This window comes from Acartia tonsa, chromosome 2, assembly GCF_053477335.1.
Source record: "Acartia tonsa isolate MP-2025a chromosome 2, ASM5347733v1, whole genome shotgun sequence".
Taxonomy (NCBI): domain Eukaryota; kingdom Metazoa; phylum Arthropoda; class Copepoda; order Calanoida; family Acartiidae; genus Acartia; species Acartia tonsa.
This window is the reverse complement of record NC_137261.1, coordinates 44,706,413-44,727,807: the sequence shown is the minus strand read 5'-3', so window position 1 is coordinate 44,727,807 and position 21,395 is coordinate 44,706,413. Positions and strand designations below refer to the sequence as shown.

General features: G+C 30.1%; 1 protein-coding gene across 1 annotated transcript in view; it reads left to right on the top strand.

Annotated features, from left to right (window-relative positions):
- LOC145311951 (neuropilin and tolloid-like protein 1) overlaps nucleotides 1–21,395 on the top strand; it is a 72,544-nt gene that overhangs the window by 2,917 nt on the left and 48,232 nt on the right. Inside the window, exons 4-8 of the mRNA XM_080151020.1 lie at nucleotides 7,701–7,792; nucleotides 8,100–8,144; nucleotides 8,332–8,392; nucleotides 19,128–19,228; nucleotides 19,579–19,618. Of these exons, the coding sequence (XP_080007146.1) occupies nucleotides 7,701–7,792; nucleotides 8,100–8,144; nucleotides 8,332–8,392; nucleotides 19,128–19,228; nucleotides 19,579–19,618 (339 nt within the window). The remainder of the gene's footprint in view (nucleotides 1–7,700; nucleotides 7,793–8,099; nucleotides 8,145–8,331; nucleotides 8,393–19,127; nucleotides 19,229–19,578; nucleotides 19,619–21,395) is intronic.

The window sequence follows — 21,395 nt, the reverse complement described above, 5'->3', positions numbered from 1 at the left end:
ATCGAACCAAAAATATTACAGATATTTTGTAATCAGCTCTAAAAGATCAAAACAGCTTAAAAGTAATCTTACTATTATTGTTGCTTTTTTACTAATATGCTTCACAAAAATGGGAATGCTGAAAAGAAGTTTTAACCGACCGTCATGAATATGAGCAGATAAAATCAATGAAGAACAATTAATATTTTAAAAACTTGTCATGGAAGTTTCAACCGACCGTCTTGAATATGAGCCAATAAAATCAAAAAAGAACAATTATTTTTTAAAAGATAGTCAAATTCTTTTATTTATATTATTCGGACCCAAAAATTCAGGCCGCTATGGGTGTTACACTGAATTATGCTCCATTAACCGAGAAAATCACGTTTCACCTATTCCGTACTAACGGACAGACCAATATTTCGAATTATAGAGTATTTGCTGCTTAAAACGAAGGCTAAGTTTTAACATTCCTTTCGATTATTTAAATTGTGGAAGAATCTTTTATAAATTATAATTAGATCAAATACTTACAATAATTTGGTAAGTAGGTCAATCAAATTTCTTCTAAACTTTATAAGTTCTATACTTATTATGGAAATAAGGGCGGTGTTGATACATTTTAGCACAAAATATTTATTAGGAGTTTAAATATATTTAAAAAGTATTTTAGCAACGTAGTTGTAATGTACATTAGAGAAATGGATTTTACACCAAATTATCATGTACTCTAATAAAATGAAACTTGCAGCTTGCTAAAAAAAGTATCCCCATATTCAACTCCTTTATTACCCCATTCCCCTCCCCTCCTACTGGATGAACCTAACCTTCATGAACCCAAAAAATTAACATTTGTTTGCTAAATTTTGTTTTTGAATGTTTTGAATGAACAGTTAACTAGTCTAAGCCTAGCAAATTGTCAAAGACAATGAACTTTCTTTAGCTTTCAAATTTAACATTGGCGACAAGAGTTGTTAGGATATGTAATGAATCAAATTTTACATGAATAAATTTAGATTTTAAACTAAAAAGAACTGTATTTTTAGAGATACTGCTTGACAACGACATGCATACATAACGAAAAAAAAAGAAAAATAAACACATTTAATTACTTTAATACAATTGAATAAAGTTATAATTTTAAAGTTACTCTCAGCAATTTCAGTAACATGTTTATCATATTAAAGTAAAATAATAGAGGGACACGAGCTATATTTGACCCTATTGGGTCTTTGAAGTCAGCTAATAGCGTTGTAAATATAAACACAGCCGAGTCCCTACCAATGAACAGAAAGCAATTTTCTAGCAAACGAAAAGGGTCACTGCGACTTGACCAGAAAGCTGTCTGAATTATACATCTATACTTATACATTTATTTTAAATATACCAAAACACTTTCTGACTTTCAGTGATTAGAAACAAAATTATTATTGGTTAAGGTTGCAGATGTTTAAATAAATAATAATTTAGGAGAAAATTGATTTAAACACCAATTACCTCTTTACTTATTTAATGTATCTAACCTGCTTTAATCAACACATTTTCTTTCAAATAATGTGTTGGATATTGTTTTTGACCATAATTCTTTAATAATTATTTTTAGCAAATTTGATTTTCTCTTTATTTTCTAATTTTAAGTTATTCAGAATTGTGTTAAGCAATTTAAAATATTTTTTAGGCAGGACTTTAGGTTTTTCAATATTTTTTGTTTCAAAATTTGAGGACAATATGAAAATCTTATTACAATAGGGAAAAAACTATATAAACTGTATATCAATCAATAAGAAGAGAAAACCTTAATAACAAGTACAAGGTTATATATTTGATTAAAGTTTAGGGAAAAGATATACATAAATAGAAATTACCCTTATAATACTACCTATACAGTATACATATATAAAAGTCTTGATTTAAATAAAAAGTGTACATTTAAATTATAAGAGTTATGATGACAATATAAAGTACAAATAATTAAAAATAATTTCTTATTAAAAAGGATGAAAATCAGTTGTTAAAAATATTCTGGGAGGATCAAAATAGCTTCCAATAGTAAATTTTAACCCTTTCTTGCAAGCATATTTATTGTCTCTGCTGGTGAATAATTGTTACTGCTACTGAGGGCTAGCATAGTAATCTATTAAAAAAATTTTTTTTATCCCCACTTACACCTGATTTATAGAAATGATAAGTGGGTGATTACCTTTTCTTATAATACCAGTAACCTCTCCCCGAGCTTCTAGAGAAGACCTGTCTAAAAATATGCCTAGGTCCAATACAACGCTTTCTGAAAATTAGTTTGTGTTATATAAAGTAGTAAGTTTTTTTGTCTGTAACTTAAGATTTTAATAACTACTAAACCGTTCTAGTTCTCCATTTTAGGGAAACCCCGGGATGGTTTTAGGTTATTTTACTGTTTTTCCTACCCCTTCGAATACAAATCTTGAAAGTTAGGGCCGCATTCGCTAGTAAATAATCAAATTTTTCAATAGGATGTTTATTCTTTTTCCAGCAAACATGTACACAATCCTTACACACAATACACATGTATTATTAAGAAAAGACCTGTTAAAGTATAGTAGAAATAATTAATAAAATTAACTAGAGCATGATAAAGCATATCCTTGCGGGCAGATAACAAATATAGCAAAATATTTTTGAGCAAAATAATACAAAGATGTTAGTAGCAAACATGCTATATAATTCTGAATTTCCGTCAACATGTAAGCTACTTAATTTTTATTTAATTGTTTTATGATTATGAGCTACTTATGCATATTTTCATCATTGTTTTACTTGTAACCTTAAAAAAAACTTCATAGTTTTAGTTTCAGGGTTAGGTAGATTTAGGGACGTCCAAGATTTTTATTTGAGTGGGGTTAAAATGATGGGTTTCAAAGGTCTGAGGGGTGATATAATGATTTTTTGAGGGGGTAAAATGAGGGTTTTCAAATTTTTTTTGGGGGGTAAACACCATTTTATATCCACCTCTGATGTATGTAAATAGATTAACATATACTAAGACACCATAAATTATTTATAACTGCTTGGTCAATCCTACGATTTCTAGAGGCTTCTAAGGGTGTAGCTGCTTTTAAGAGATACCAAAACAGCTTTTTGTTGACATCTATTCTATTTCTTATCTACTTAAAATATATTTTTTTTGTATTTGATATTTGTGTACTTTATAACTTGCTACATATACAACGTCACTACTGCATGCAGTTAAAGATAAAGTGGGATAAGAGATTATTATTTGTCGATGAGCAAAACTTTTTCATTATCTATTATATTCATTCAGTTCCCCCCCCCTCCCCCCCACCTATCCCAATATCTCCCGCTACAATAAAAAAAATCCAATAAATATTTTTGTATTAAAAACGTTGCATGAGTTAATGATTCATTATTTAAAGCGGTGATACGTAGTAAAGAAGCAAATAATATAATAAAAAAGTTTATTTTATGTAGCCTTTACAATCGTTTCAACTAAATATTATCACAATACAAATTATGGCTTCTATTAATTCTAAATATTTTGATCCTTATATAAAAGTAACAGGATGTTTGTCTATGTGTACGGAAGAATCTCGCATACCCCTGAAGCAACATGTTTTTCCTTTACAGTGTAGTTTCAAAAAAACTTTAAAGTTTCATGACTATTTTGGAGGAGGGTACCATTCCCTCCCAAGAGAACTTTTTCTATTTCACATTAAATTAAATTTGAAAGTGTAGGTCGACTTTCCCAGCAAATAACATGAGAAGCCTCTAGGGGCGGGGCAGCTAGTATATCCTGCAAGGAAAGTGAATAAATACCTTTATGTTGGTTGATGTCTCATACTAAAGTTTATATTTACATAATAGTTTCTCTAAAGTTAACAGGTAGAAAAGAAGAAAAAGACTTTACAAAAAATGAATGCGTGATATTTTTCCATTAATAACAGCTGTTAAATTACAGTTAATAAAACCTCCTAAAATATATAATGAGGGTAATGAGGTGTTTTCCCCCCTTAAACCTTTTTAACCCCTCATTTTACCCCCCTCAAATTAATCCAATTATAAACATTTTGGTTAATAGATTCAAATTTATTTGTCAAATGCTCTCCTAATGTTAAGGGTGCACTAATATTTAATCTATACAATAGACTAAAAAAGTTTTAAAGATTTTTAATCAATATAATAGATTTGAAATCTGCATAAAATTTTAAGGATTTTTTATAAAATTCGTTTTTTATATAATTCTTTATTTAAAGGCGCAAATACGATTTAAGTTAATAAATTTTGACCAATAGGATAGCTGGATTGGAAACTACTTACGCTCTAATTGGTTGAATGATGTACGTCACTTAAGCTTCTCCAATCAGAGCGCAGATAGTTTTCAATCCTCCAATCACAGATCTCAAAATTATTTAACTTAATTTGTATTTGCGCCTTTAAATAAAGAATTATATAAAAAACTAATTTTATAAAAAATCCTTAAAATTTTATGCAGATTTTAAATCTATTATATTGATTAAAAATCTTTAAAACTTTTATAGTCTACTATACAAGCTATTTCTATTTCATGGATGTTGCACCAAATTTACATGTACTCTGATAATGATCAGGCAATGCTCGCAGTTGGCTAAAATAACCATCCATCATCTTCCCTCCTTCTGGATAAATGAACTGCCCCATAAATTAGGTCATAATAGCAAGCTAAAATGACGAGAAATTTCTTCTGTTAATATATTCGTATAATCTATTTCCATTCTTGTATGATGAAATAACCTTTATGGTTTTTGAAAGAGTAACCATTTTTGTTAGCCCCAAGGGTTCGGGCTAACAAAACTAGCATCAATTTAATGATTTTTATTTTAATATTCGAGGAAAATTGTCTGTAATACGATGCTATACATGATATTTCAGTATGGCTGATAATAAGTTCTCATCCACCGGATACAAATCGGTTTTGAATCTATACTAGAATATCTTCTATTATTCCAACCCTGTATCTCTGAACAGAGTTGTAATTATACTGCAATAAAATTAATGCTTCTTTTAATCTTGTTCTATTAAAATAACGACAAAATGTAACAAATGGCAGAAAAAGTTTTTTTTGTATTTTTTAACATAATCCCCTCTTAGCAGTGTGGGTGGATTTTTATTTAAATATTTATCAAAGACTTTTTGGTATAAACACTTAATTTTTAGACGCACACCTACCCTTGAAATATATTTCAAGCATTTGGATTTGGTATTATGTGTTCACACAATATTTTGAAATATCCGCAGGGCTCGGCAGCCGTGCGTAAGCCTCATTGAAATCGTCGTATTATAACTTTAAAATTCAGCTGGATGTCCTAAACAGACAATCCATCTTTTCAAATTTTGCAAACAAGTAGGTTTAAATTTTGGACTTATGCTCGGCTGAGGTGCAACTGCCGAGCCCGGAAATATGGATTTTTGCCCTTGAGATAGTGAGATACAGGAAAATATATTTCAAGCGCAGTGTCTAGTTGACTTAACTAAGAGATGTGCGGTAACATGCAATAAATATTCATCAAATAAAGATGATATTTTTTCAACCTTTTGATGACAAAAATGATTATAAAGGACTTATTTTTTGTTTTCAATGTTTAGATAAAATTATTAATTAAATTAAGTCTGGTAAAAGCTGGCCTTTCCTTTGAATCTAAGGTCTCTTAGATGTTTCAAAGAGCTATACGTGCTAAAATGAAACACTGCACTCATGTATGAATACAACTGTTCACTGACTTTTTTCCAATGTTTCATATTTGCTGTTATATTTGCACACATGCATGTGCAATGTGCTTATGCTCACATACCAGCATACAAGTACAATATTATTCAATACCATCGATGATCAACAATAAGCACTAATCTAACATAAATTTTGCCTAACTTTTTAAACTCATAATTAATGTGTAATATTTATGTTAAAAAAATGCAATTTTCTTCCTGTACCTTTTACCAATAGAAAAGTAGAGTTTTCGGGACCTTAATATTCATAATTAAAGTTCATCGAAATCATGGCCTAAGCTAAAATGCCAAAACATTTTTGGATGTTTTCATTAGTAAAAAAATATCTATTAAGGCCCTATAAATGTTTTGAGTAAAATGTAATGGATGTAGAATATATGTGGATAATATGACAGGAGAAAATTTGGATTGCTAACATGGACATATTTTATTGGTCAGTTCGTTCAGCCAGTAGGAGGGTATGGGAAGTGATAAAGGGTGTGGATGGGGGGATCGTTATTTTATCCAGCTACAAGTTTCACTACAAGAGTACATGATAATCTGGTGTAAAATCCAATCAAAAATAAATCCATTGTTAATGCGTATTGTGTATATATCTATTGCAGATACTTGTTCACCAACTGAACATGAACATATGCATATGAATACAGACAAAGTTTGTGTAATATGTGTGTGCTATGCCAGGGAGGGAGGGGACAATGGACTGGTAATTATACTAGACACCAAAGTTTTATAATAACGTTTCTTATTTGTTGGCCTTAGAACTTTGGGGACTTTTATTTAATGTTGATTAGATGGTTCATTAAGTTGAGTGTCAAAAGGTTTTAAACACTAATTGTAATCTAGAGAAGTGGTAATTTAGTGTATCATTATTGTGAATGTACATCAATTTATCGGCCATTGTCTTATCCCTTTAGATTCCTGGTGCTATGCACCTATTGTGCTAAACTACAACAATCCTTAATTACTTTTCATAATTTATATTTACTTAACAAGGTTAAAAGCCATTAATTAGTGCCGAAAAAAATAAGAATACATAATTATACAATTATAAGGTAAGGTTCAAATAGGTCCTGTGATAGATTTATGCCATTTTATTTTAAGATTTAGGTATCAGGATGGTTTTAAACTATTTTTTCTAGCCCCTCTCTGCCCAACGAATTCAGAGTCCTAGATGCTAGTACATAAAATTGTTTCAAAATAATTCACAACTCAAATTTTACATTGCTATAGGTTTCAGATTTTTCTAGGCAATAGAAAACATTATTTGCATTACTTAAAAACTACAATATTTTGATGCTTAATAATATTTGCTTTTTGATTATGATAAAAAACTTTTTATGACTTATTAATAACACAAATCAATCTAGACTATTATGTATTGGATATGTAGATTTTGTATTACATAAACTTACAAAAATAATAATCATCAAAGCATTATTTTTCACCTTGATGCTTCATGTGTAATCAATCATGAAGGTTCAATACAAGGAAAATAAAAAAAATTTCCAAATTATTATAATTTAGGTAATCATTTAAGTACAATAAATAACATGTTTAGAAAAGACCATAAAGTAGATTTTCTTCCAAAGAACACAAATAGGTATTATTTTTTTTTAAATTGGAAAAAAACTATCAGATTTTGGAGAAAGGACCAATGCTGTACAAAAAAAAGAATAGTCTACTGAGTGAGTCAAAGAAGTTCTTTGGAGTGAGTTGATCATTATACCACTCATTTATTAAGGGAGAATAGTTATTTATCGCATCGCATTCAAGACAGCTTTCCGTGGGTTTTTGAAACTGGTATTAATTTTATGATTTTTATTTCTATATATTCGAAAAATTGTCATTCGATTTTTGATGAAAACTGAATATCCACCGAATATAAATAAGTTTTAAAGCTGTACTGGAAACTCATATATAGAGTTGCTTGCGACATTAATTGTGATGATATAAACTCCTAGAACTTCACGTATGGTAACCCAGATCCTAAGAAGCTTGAATTTTACAGTCCTGGGTATCCAAGAAATTATCCTGCTGGCATCAAATGTTTTAGGAACACATGCATTTATTAATAAATTTGTTGTAGATACGTTTGGGGGTGGGATAAAATTTCTTTTTACCCTCAAAAAGTTTTACACCGATGATAAAACAAATATGATGGGATTATTAGTTTCCCTCCCAAAAAATATCTAAGGGTGTCTGTTACACCCCTATTTTTTTACATATATTTTAGGGGCAGGGGTTGGTGTTGATATTCTATATATTTCCAAAAAACTCCTGCATATTTGGGGGAGGGATCTTCTTTTTTGGCCTACATTAACAATTTCAAATTAATAAATTTGCTGAATGCTTGTGTTCAGAACGCTTGAGGCCAGCTATAATTATTTTGTTAGAGTAGATTTCAGGTAAAAGCTAAATTATTTGCCTTTAATTTCAAATATTCAAAGATACAAATATTGATTTTAAATTGATAGGAGAATCACCACTCAACTTTAATTTTAATTCAATATATAAAAAAAATCATTAAAAGGAAATATCATTATATATGTAATGACAGAAAGGATTTCTGCTCTTGAATAATTTTATTTTCAGAGATTTTTTCAAAATTGAGCCTCCATCAAACGAAAATAGATGTGAATACGATTATTTAGAGGTAAGCTTAATTTTTTTTTTTTACTAGTTGGTTACTTTGGTACCCCTAAATTAATTTTAACACCCCTTCGCCCCCCATCCCCCCGGACGGCTCTGTTGGCAAGCTTTAATAATCTAATCCATGTATTAAAGTAACAGGATCTCTCTGTGTCTGTTTGTACCGATACAGTTCTCCTTTACAGCGTAGCTTCTCATAAGTCCTGGGAAGGTGTATGACAATTTTGGGGGACGTTACCACCATACTCCTTTAAGAAATCGCCAAAAAATCATGTTCTAATGTACTAGAAAACATTTTACGTTACGCTAGAGGCCTCTAGGGGCGTAACCGCTAGTATATGATATTATATTACATAAATGTAAAGCTAAAGTTAGCTCATCTAAAAATGGCCTTGACACCTCCTTTTCCCTATCCTAATATACAATATACAAATTTCAGAGCAAAAAGGGATGTAGCATTGAAAATTAAATTAGATATTGAAACTTTCTGAAAAGGGAATTTAAATTTTTGCTTCAGTAAATGTTAAATTACATGTAAAAAAAAATATTAATATTGTATTATCTTGTTGATTGATATTAAAGGAATTGTAAAATATTGATGAAATAGTTTTTTGAAAAGGCTTAATTCTAATATTCCTGAAAAATTTTGAATACATTCTTTTCAAACTAAAATTTTGCCACTTGTAATGTTTTCTATAGACTACTTTTTTTCAAAGACAGTGAAAACATTCTCATAAGCATTATTGAGAATTTTAAACTTAAAAGATTAGATTGAAACAAAATAAAACAAGGATTCTCAATAAAAACTTTGGTATATTCATATTATAATTAGTTGTTGCAAATTTTATGCTATTTCAATGAAAACAAAAAAAATTAAGTTATTTTTGATTGATAAAGGCTTTAAACATTTCATACACCCTAACATTTTTCTTCATTTTTGGTCTTTAAATTCATTGTCCCTCTCAGCTTGTTTGTCTTTCTTTTTAATCTCCTCATCTGATTGTCCTAAGTCTTTAATTATGTTTGTCTGTCCTAATGTATATTATCTCTCTGTCTGTCTGTATTTTATGCTCTAATCTTCTTGAATGTTGGAGTGTAAATGTAAATTTAAAAAGTGTGTTAAGAAGCAGGTATAAACATCAGCAAAAAAATACATATTTTATGGGAAAAGGGGCGTCTCGTCTGCAGATTAATTACTATCTTGCGGCTGTAGATTGCAGCAGCAGATTGTCAAAAAAAATATGCTTGCTAGGATTTTTAAAAATGTCACGAATTTCAGAATACTTTTCGCTGCCTGTGTTTTTGCTTTTAAGCCGAGGTCTATTCACGGTGTTCTCTGTAAAATTTAGTAAAACAATTAATTTTCAAGCGTTTCTCCTGTTTATAAGTATACAGTAGAGGGTTTCTCTTGTCCTGTATATCCATATACAAAAGTAACAGGAATCATGTCTGTGTATGTATCTGTCTGTACCAAAGGATCTTGCTAACCAAAGAACCGATAAGGTTCTCATTTACAATTTAGCTTCTCATAAGTACTGGGAAGGTTTATATCTATTTGGGGGAGGGTATCACCACTCTCCCTCGAGAAATTGCCCCAGAAAAAATTAAACTCCCCACCTAAAAAAATCTTATTTTACATTGACATGATGACGGTAATGATATATTTTTTGACAGAGCTGAATCAGTAAAGCTATTTTTACTTTTTCTTGGGTTATGCTTAGGATATGTAGTTTAAACAATTAAAAAACAAAGATCTGTATAAGTATTTTAAAAATATATGATTTTTGAAACATTCTAATTTCCAGTGGTCAAACTACAAGCTTTCTCCCATAATATATTCACATTATTATAATGCTCGTCATGATTATTCTTTTTTTTGTGTTAATGCTCAATTTTAAAGATTTAATTTTTATAATAGAATTAAGCTTATATATGCATTTTAGAAATACGACGAATCGCCCCTTAAGGGCGTCGCCACGAAAGGGACTATTTCTTATTTTAATTGAAAAATTACATTTTATGCCACAATATGGCATATATTTTTGTTGTATTGAAGGGGAGTATCACCTACCCCCTCTTTTACTCCCTCTTATCATATACCCTTCCTCAAAATACCTCTGTGAGTAAAAAAAATAAATACATTTTGTTTTAAATAAAGAAAAAAATCAGGTATTTTTATTATTTTCTATTGAAAAAATGAAAAGTATTTTTTATAGTATTTGTTAGACAAGTTAAGGCCATGTTTTCTAATCAGAATTTTAGACTTTACAAATGTAAAGATTCTGTAAAGAGCAAAGCTTCTCCGTAATATATACTCCACTCTTGATTTAATATTCATTTTTTAAAATGGGTTTTACCAATTAACAAGGATAAACATCGCCTACAAAAAGCCCAGCAATACTGATGTAGCTTTTTTATAGAAAAAAAACTAAACTAACTTGCAATTTTTTTATTTAATTATGTTTTAAAAATTTTCAAACTCAAATCTAAATTATATTAATGGGAATGATCTTATTTTCAATTTTTGAGATACTTTTCAATGTAAAGTTGAATTTTTAAAGATAAAATCTTAACTTTTATCAACAAGAAAGTCCCAGCATATTTTCTTTTAAACCTTTTTACTAACCTAACACAAGACGGACAGATCCAATTTCAAAAAATCTGCAGAACAAACAAAAATCAAACCCAAAAATAGCCTAAAACATGTTAAAAACATATGCGTGAAAGTTTTCAATAATTTTAAAGTAGTAAGGATATTTTGTCTGAAGCTAAAGATCTTAAAAATTACTAGTCTGAATTGGATTGAACTTTTGAGGAAAGCTTTATAAATGTCTTGGGATGGTTTTAGGCTATTTTCCAGAATTATACTTTCTTCCACACTACATGCTAGGGGCGAAGCAACTACTAATCAAGGAGAAGAAGATTTTTTAGCTAGGGTTATTATTCAAATTACAATCTAAGCTTTCATTTATCTCTGCTGAAATGGATAATTTTATTCTAGTTTTATGAATTTGAAGCTATCAGACATTTTTACGCAATAAAATATTTCATCACATTCCACAATTTGAAACTAAATCTGAAATCTTTACAAATCAGAGAGGTAGAGAGGGTAACAACAGTGGATATAGGATATATATACGTGGATATATTGAAAGTGGAAAATTGTCTAGCTTGCTAATATGAAACTCGCATATTTGTCTGCACGTTCATCCAGTAGAAGTTGAGAGAATGGTATAAGGGGAGTGGATGGGGGTTGGTGTCGTATTTTTAGCCAGCTGCAAGAATTACTTTATTATACATAAATTATCTGGTGCAACATCTAACATCAAAGTAATTAATAGTTAATCTCAATAATTATGTTTATCTGTAATTAATATTTAAATAAAGTTTTTTAAATAGATAATAAAATTATAGAATCAGGTTTAGAGGTAAAGTTGATAATAATATGTTATTTTTAATCCCTGTAACAATGTTTCAAATGAAATAATAACATCACAGCAAATATTTATTAATGCAACTGGATGATTTATGCAGGGAAAGCGGGGACAATAAGCTGATTATTACACTAGTACCCAAAGTTTTATACTACCGTTTTCTTATTTCTTGGCTAAACAACCTTGGCGAGTTTGGATTTTTATTGGTTGGTTTATTAAGTTAGTAACACTGGCTGTCAGGCCAACCTTTAGTACTATTTAGAATTTTTGTATATTCTTTTCCAGTATGACTTCGAAACTGATTGAAGAATCATTTATAGCATCGTTTTACAGATCTTTCTCGACGAATATAAAAAATAACAAAACTGGTTCAAATCCGCGGAAACTGTCTATAATACAATGCGATACATATACATTCTTTTTTCTAGCTGATTTGTTCGCATCATCAAGGAAATAAAAGTTTGAAGAAGGAAGTCTTTGCACATTAACTAATTAATTTTCAAGTATTTTATAGTTCTCTCTCTTTCTCTCTCTCTCTCTCTATCTCTCTCTCTCTCTATCTCTCTCTCTCCCTCTCTCTCTCTCTCTCTCTCCCACTCTCTCTCTCTCTCTCTCTCTCTCTCTCTCTCTCTCTCTCTCTCTCTCTCTCTCTCTCTCTCTCTCTCTCTCTCTCTCTCTCTCTCTCTCTCTCTCTCTCTCTCTCTCTCTCTCTATCTCTCTCTATCTCTCTCTCTCGCGTTCTCGTATCTGTGCACACCTAAGTGGTGGTAGAAAAGTAAACACAGTGATAATCAGTTTCTTTATTTTCTACAGAGATTTGGGGATCCAGTAATGGATATATTATTATTTGAATTTTACACCAGATTATCATGTACTCTAATGAAGTGAAACTTATAGGTGGCTAAAATAATGATTCCCCAATCCACCCCATTTACCCCATCCCCTTCCCCTTTACTGGAGGAACAAACTAACCAATATATGAGTTCCATGATAGCAACGTAAATTGACGACAATATTCCCCTGTCATAACATCCACATATTTCAATAATCATTTTTAAGTGCCTGAAGAAGAAGAATTCTTAACAAAGCTAAAACAATTACGATTTACTGTATAATAACCTAAACATGTTTTATGTTTGGAAATTAATTTGCTATTCAACCCACTTAACTTTAACAGAAATCAATATCATTGACTAATTTCATTTTATACCCTCTAAATTTTATAATATTGAAAGAAATTTTAAAATTTCTATGTATTAAATTATTTTAAATTACATATTCCTACATATAGAACACTTTCAAGGAATAATTTGGTAATTTATAACTAGCTTTTAAAAACTCTTGAAAAACTTGCATAAATAAAAACTACATTTTCTAGCCTAGGAACCATGAACAGTTAAAATTAACGCTTATTTCAGGGTATAACCAACAAGTACATAAAATATAGCTAAAATAAAAATTGATGGGTAGATTAATTAATACAAAGATGAACCCCCAAAACAGCTGAATTGAAATATTTTTAACGAGTATTTTAGTTTTCGTTACAGCTGATCATTTTTTATGTAGGTATCCATCAATAGTTCAAACGATTCCCTAGTCCATGATAACCAACACTATCACAATAATGGATATAATAGGATATACGCGGATAAACATTTTTTTGACAGCGGAAAATTTGTCGTCAATTTAGCTTGCTTATATAGACCTGATCGTTCATCCAGTAGGAGGGATTTTAGCCAGCTGCGAGCATCACTTTATCAGAGTACATAAAAATCTGGTGTAACATCCAGGTAATATTATATCGATTATCACAATAAATGTAGTGTGTTTGTGTGTGTGTGTGTGTGTGTGTGTAAACGTGTGTGTGTGTGTGTAAATGTGTGTGGCCAAATGCAATCAAATTATTCTAGCAGTTCTCTTCTTTCAATTTGATGCAATCTCAACAAGAAAGAAATAAGTAAACAATCTTAACAAAAAATAATCATATTTGCACGAAAAATACATTTTTAAATACAATACTTTCTATACAAGAATCGAATGTCCAACCGACCGTACGTCTATTAAGGTACTAAATTTGGTATTCATAAGTCACTTCAATATGTTAATATTTTTTCTTTATTATCAACTTTAGCCGCTTATCCTATTTGGTTTACCGCTTAAACCGCATATAAGATTCCCCTAAAATAAGCGGCTACTAAACCTGACAATTTTTATGATCTATAAAAAATATTGATATCCCTTTACTTCTGATTCAATCTTAAGATTGCACAATTTAATTAGTTTTTACACCAAAAAACATTATTCTCAAATATCTAAAAACAATTCATCTTTAAAAAAAAAAACAGAAAAGAAATGAACAAATAATTTTGTCAAAATTTGAGAAAATGTCCAATTTCAATATCGATCTGTCACGCTGCTCATTAAACAGGAAAAATATCATCACAAAATTTTTTGAATATTTTCAACACACAAAAAAAAGAAACAGTTTGTCAAATGCTTTGTTTTGAGAAAGTTTGTGACAATATTAGATGTATTATTACCTGGATGTTACACCAGATTTTTATGTACACTGTTAAAGTGATGCTCAAAATTAATAAACCACCTATGCACCCCCTTTACCCCATCACCTCCCCTCCTATTGGTTGAACAACTGACCTATAAATAAGGTCCATATTAGCCAGATAAATTAACTATAAATTTTCCCTGTCAATATGTCCACGTATATCCTATATCCATTATGACTATCTATGTGTTTTGAGTGTGTTTGTATGTGTGGAAAAATGGCAACCTTAAACACAATTCCTTTTGTTGTTTTGGCAGCTGATTAATGCTTTGACGTTTAAACATCTTTAAAAATTTGAGAAGAAATACACGAGACACGTTTTCTGTCAGAAATAGCGCAAATTTTCTGCAACTTTTGAAGAATATTTCGTTTAAATTTCTAACCCAGAAGCATAGAAATGACAAACAATTAAAATATTTTTGGTAAATAGCTCATTTTAAAATAGATTTACAAGAAACAATTTTACGTGTCCTTAGAGGCCTCTAGGGGTGTAGCCGCTAGTTGTACATATAGTAATAAAAACTTTGAATATTTATTAATGAAGTATTTTAAACATAATTGTACTTGTCTTATTTAAAGAAAATGTACTGTGCTTTCTATACTTAAATAATAAAAATTGTTTTGGAAAAAAAAACATTAAAATGCCTGAATTAATTAAGTTTGTCTTACTCAGGAGTTAGGACATACAATAAAAATCATCAAATCATAGAAAAATGAAAAAAAAACAAGTATCTTAGTCATGAATATATTTAGAAGCAAGGCTACTCACTAAGTCTTTGTATCGGTAATTAAAGTAATAGAATAGAGTATGTCATGCATTGGTTCGTGAAAGTCGATGGCATAATCATGTAGGGAGGTGACATTAGGCTGTTTATTAAACTAGTCCCCAAAGTTTTATAATAACGTTTTCTTATTCGTTGGCTCCATAAACTTGGGGACTTTTATTGAATTTGAATGGTTGTTTTATAAAGATTAGTATGCAAACGTTTGAACCACTAATTACAATCTACTATAGCGGTAATTTTGTGTATCAAAATTGGAGATGAACATCAATTTATTGGCCATTATCTTATTCTTTTAGATCCGTGTGGCATAAAGTTTTTCTAAGATGCCATATCCTTGACCCTTGTGTAACTGGGCAAACTAAAGAAATAAATACTTATGAAATATTGTGCTAGGCGAGGCTAGCCAGAGAAATAATTTAAAGTGTGCTAAATATCTTTCATATTCATATGGACCCTTTCAATGGATTTATTACTACTTGGATCTTACACCAGATTATTATGTATTCTAATAAAGTGAAACTCATAGCTGGCTAAACTAAAGATACCCCCCTCCACCCCCTTTACACCATCCCCTCCCCCACCCACTGTATGAACGAACTGACCATTTAATGATGTCCATGTTAGCAACCTAAACTGACAACTTTTTTTCCCTGTCATAATATACACGTTTATTATATATCCATTCCCCTTTCCAAGAAAGAAGTTGATTAAGTTACATCACTTTAAACCAATATTCAGTACAATTTTGTTTAGACTTAAAAATTAATGTTTCTCACAATCTAAAATTGTTTATGTTCGTTTGTTATAATGTCTAATTTTAGAGCTTCGTTTTGTAAATGTCGTCATTCTTGCTTTGTTATAATGAGACTCCACGCCGATGTCATACCATGCGTAAATGAATGGATACCAGCGTAGAATCACAAAACGCAAGGATCCAAAGGGATAAGACCATGTTCGATAAATTGATGTACAGCCCAAATGATGATACAAAATATTACCCCTTCTGTAGATTACAAATAGTGGTTGAAACGTTTGGACACTCATCTTAATGAACCAACCAGTCAAAATACCTAGTTATTATGCCAACAAATACGAAAACTTTATTATAGGTTTGGGACTACTGTAATAATCAACCCAATGTTCCCTCCCTCCCTGCACAAAACGACAAAATATGTTTGAAAAAACATTTAAACTTTTTTTGTGTAGTTAGTGCTAATGATAGAAATTGTAAATGCCACCACACCAGAGATAGCATGGATAGAGGATCTTAACAAAAAAAATTGTAGCCTTAAAAATATCTAAGAACAAAGGTTTAATAATATACAAACAACCTTTTGATTGCACCACTTTTGTTTGGAAGTCCTAACTGTTCCTGGTGATGAGACATTCCCCCTACTCTCACTATTAGTGTCACGTGTCAGAAATAGCAGCATAAGGTACCCTTTTATCGTCTCTAGTATGGCGGAGTGTGAATCAAACTCGAACCCGACACCTCCCCGACAGATACATTATCAATCATGCTAATGCTGCTGATTATTTAAATATACATACATTTTTTCCTGTACAATTTATTTATAAATTTACAAAATTATTTTTATTCTCGATGACTAATCCATTTCTCCTTGCACCTTGAACGCAAATAACATACTGTATACGGACAATACAAGTTTTTAATATATATACTCTACTTTTTATTTTTATTGCTTAAAATTCTATGGTTTTAGGCTGTTTTATTTTAAGATTTAAGTCTTTGGGGGTGGCTTTAAGCTATTTTCTAGCCCCTAGCCGCTAGTAATTCTTCAAGTAAGTGGATATCACTAATATATACATATATGTATATTTATGCAATAGTAAAATAATAGATATTATCCTTATTGACGTGAAAAAAAATATAAAATATATGGGCTACTTTGTTGTACAGCAAAGGAAATTAATACACATACATACCTTTAAAGTATCTTAATTTTGTTTTAAATATTTAAGGAAGTTTTATAATTTTACAAATCAATGTTTAAAAGACTCTTTTACAAAAAATGAGCAGAATATTAAATTAAAGGTATGAACAAAATTATAAACTTGTTGCAAAATTGCTTAGATACAGGATTCTGTTTAAGGACATGCCTACATTTTTGGTCTTGATTAGAGATATGCATCGCTTAGAATATTTTACTTTTATGTCCTTGGAAAGTTAAATATTATCGTGTTTTAAATGCACGCACGGAGTTTCTGGTAACTGTTACAGAAATCATCATACAAAGTTTGAAATAGATAGGATAATTTTAATATGCCTAAATTAACGAAAAGAGCTAACTGTTATGGACGGACGTATAGACCATGATTAAAGAAAAGCTTTGCTTTTTCAGAAAGTTTTATTGATAAATATTGCATTGTTGAAAAATTTTCTTTCTTTTTTGAGTTTTATACTGCAATTGTAAAAAGTATATTTTCTTTGGGAAAAAATAATACATACATTTTACATAGTGCATTTATATTTTCTTAAAAATCTAAAAATACGCAATTCTGTTGTGAAAAAAAGTTAATACATTTTTTAAATAAGGGGTATAATTTAATCATTAATGCAAACAAACAAACCCTAGTTGTACAAAAAAGAATCCAAAAGGATATAATATTATGATATGTAGAAATATTTTACTTGGAAGTTTTACCAGATTTTCATGTACTCTAATAAAGTTATACTCAAATCCACCCCATTTACACTATAACCCTCCCCTCCCACTGGATGAACGAACTGACCAATAAATGCAACATGCTAAAATAACGACAATTTTCTCCTGTCAATATATCCATGTATATCCTATATTCATTAATATTTGAGTACACTTTTGGTCAGTATGTTTGATAATCTAAATATTCTGCACACAAAATCTGCTTGAGTTTTGATTTAAACAGAAATATACTTTAAATATATTTCTGTCATTTCAGGAATAAAATGAAATAGAATGCAAGTTTTAATAAGTAACCAGCATTTATTTCAAAGGTATTCTGTACACTAAAGCCGTTATAACATTTCTCCTACTCTTACTCTTTATGTCGCGGAACTGACATAGCAGCAGTAGGAACCACTTCTATCGTCTTTGGTTATGACGGGGTCTTGTGACGACGGGAGGATGCTCTACGTGTGGAGCTATTGTCGCGGGTTTATCCCAATCCCCTTAAAAATAAAATCATATAAAACTTCCCTGGAATCCAAGAATATACATCTGCAATTGAAACATTCTAACTAAAAATAAAAACTTACAAGAAAATGTCAAACTTTTCTACATACAAAAAGTATGTAAACCTTAACAAGTACTTTATATCTTCTTTAAATATAGGAAAATGGAAATAAAATAGATTGAAAGATTTTAAACTTTTAATATGATTTCATTTCATTACTTCTAATAACTCTGAAAAATTACTTACACATTCAAATCCTATTATTGAAGTGGTAAGATTTTTGTCTGTAGCGAAGGATCTCACTAACCGCTGAATCGATATGGTTCTCCTTTACATTGAAGCTTCATATAGATCCCGAAAAGTTTTTTACTATTTTAGGGGAGTGTGTCTCTTTTTTCCCTCTCCCACTTAAAGTAACTCCAGAGGCTTCAGGGTAGTAGCTTCTAGTTGAAAATACAGTGCCAACTTCTAGTAGTATTTAGGCATAGGACAATATATGGACAAAAATAATCTTTCAAAGTCGAATAATAGAAATTTTATCTGTGGTAACTAGTGAATTTTTGAGAAAATAAGTGTTGTAAGATAATAAAACATTGCCTCACCTTCCTCCTTGTTAATCTGAAATCATATATTATATCTTGCTTTTAGGAAGTTTTTAATTGTGCAATTGATATCATATGAAATTTAATATGTCAAGTCTTTATATAGATTTAAATTAAAGCAGATTTTTCCAGCCTAGACGCATATTTTCTCTCCATAAAATCATTCCTTTTCATTTAGATTCGAGATGGTGATCAGGGTTACTCGCCGTTGATAGGCAAATATTGTGGAGACAATTTCCCCCCAGTTATCACAAGTTCTGGCACTTCTCTATGGCTCAGGTAAAAATATCGCAGGAATATTTGTAACTTAATTTTATCATAATTTATTTTTGTTATGATTTTTGCATGAAATAAAAAATATATATTTACAATTTTTTTAAATAGTTGACCGCAGATACTGAGATTAATTAGCATAAATCTGTTTTTTGTTGGCCTGGAAGTTCTTTGATATTTTTCCATTTCCGTGGTCAATAAAAAACATATTTCTTGTATGTTTAAAACCGGTTTATTATAAAGTCTTAATACAAAAGATGTAACATTCTTGTAATAATTACAATATATCAAATGCTTTGTTAAAATCAAAACTACATTAATTAAGACGTTAATGTTTTAAAACAAATTTTGTTTAGATTCGTTTCTGATGGAACTATTGAATATAATGGATTCAGGGTAATCTATCAATCTATTTTATAACATAAATTTAAACATTATTCAATCTAATTCATGCCAGGTATATAAGGCTATGACTTTAGAAAATGAATTAATCTTTTTCACAAATTCTAGAAAATGGCCAATAAATTGATGTATATTCCCAAGGAGGATACACAAACTTACCCCTACTGTCGATTACAATTAGTGGTTGAAACGTTTGGACACTTAACTTATTGAACCAACCAATCAAGATTCAATGAAAGTCCCCAAAGTTGTTCAGCCAAAAAAAGGAAAATATGATTATAGAATTTTGGGGACAATTGTAATAAACAATAGTCCAATGTCCCTTCCCTCTCTGAGGCATAAAATAATTTTTTTTTAATCTTAGATAAATATCTATTTTTCGTTGTCCACTTTCTCCCACAGATTTGAAACCATAAATTTAAGCATAAAATGCATATTTTATAATATACTTTACAGTACTCTCTTGCGTAGCAGCTATTAAAGTCTAAATTTCAATAGTCGAAAATCAAAATAGTTATTCATCGCATGGTTTATAGACAGCTTACCGTAGATATTAAAAGAAAATTATAAGATTAAAACCAGTAAGCCCCGGATGAACCGAAGGCCCGGACAAACAAAACTGGTATTAGTCTTATGTTTTTTTATTTTAATATCCGTGGAAATCTGATAAAAAACTATTACAGAATTCACCACTTATATTCAAAATCGTCCTTGTTAACACATAAAATAGCGAGAGAGTTAGAGAAACAATAATGACAACATCCATATTCCATAACATCAGAACATGAATTTGTAAGTTTGATAAAAATAAATGTGTTGCAAAATTGCGTGTAAATACAGGTTACTGTAAAAGGGTATATTTTCATTTTTAAAATTCGAATAAAGATGCTTCGCTATTGTTGTCCTAGGAATCACTACTCCAAAAATCAGAAGAATAGAATAATTAAGCATACCGAACTGTTATAGGAACCATCATGCAAAGTTTGAATTCGATAGGACAATTCTAATCTAATATGACTAAATTGATAATGAAAAAAAACATCTGTTACGGACAGACTGACAATAATTATAGAAAAGCTTCGCTCTTAAAAAGGGATAGAGAAAAGATTAATTGAGGAAGATAAAATAAAATAAAGTGAATTAGGCCAAAATCATCATTTTAAATTAAGATTTATTTTACAGAATAAAAGGTTAATTTTTAAAAGCTAAGCTTTTCTATAATAAGCGGATAGGTCCGTCCTTCCGTCCATCCGTTTGTCCGGAACGGCTAACTTTTTTCCGTTAATTTAGGCATGTTAGAATAGTCACATCGATTTCAAACTTTGCATGGTGAACCCTGTAGTAGTTAGGAACGATTAGAAAGCTTAGCAACTCTATAATCATTACTAGAATGTCCGTACGTCCAGTTTAAACATGTTGCTGTTTTAACTTTTTTAACAACAAATTTTTATGTGACATAATTATCTAATTGATCTTATTTTTGGTATACTGATTCCTGGGACAACAAAGTGCGATATTATAAGCGAAGTAACTCTATAATGAAGTCTTAAAAATGTAAGTATGTCCATAACATTATCCTGTATCAAGAAGTTTTTCAACAAGTTTACTTACAATTTTGCTTTGACTTTTATACATTTGTATTCTGATTATTTAGTTCTGACACTATACATGTGTAATGTCCGTTTGTCCTACGGTTTCAAAGCTTCGCTTTTATGGATATTATCATTCTTGTTCACATAAAATATTGCTGAGGAGATTATTGAATGAATGG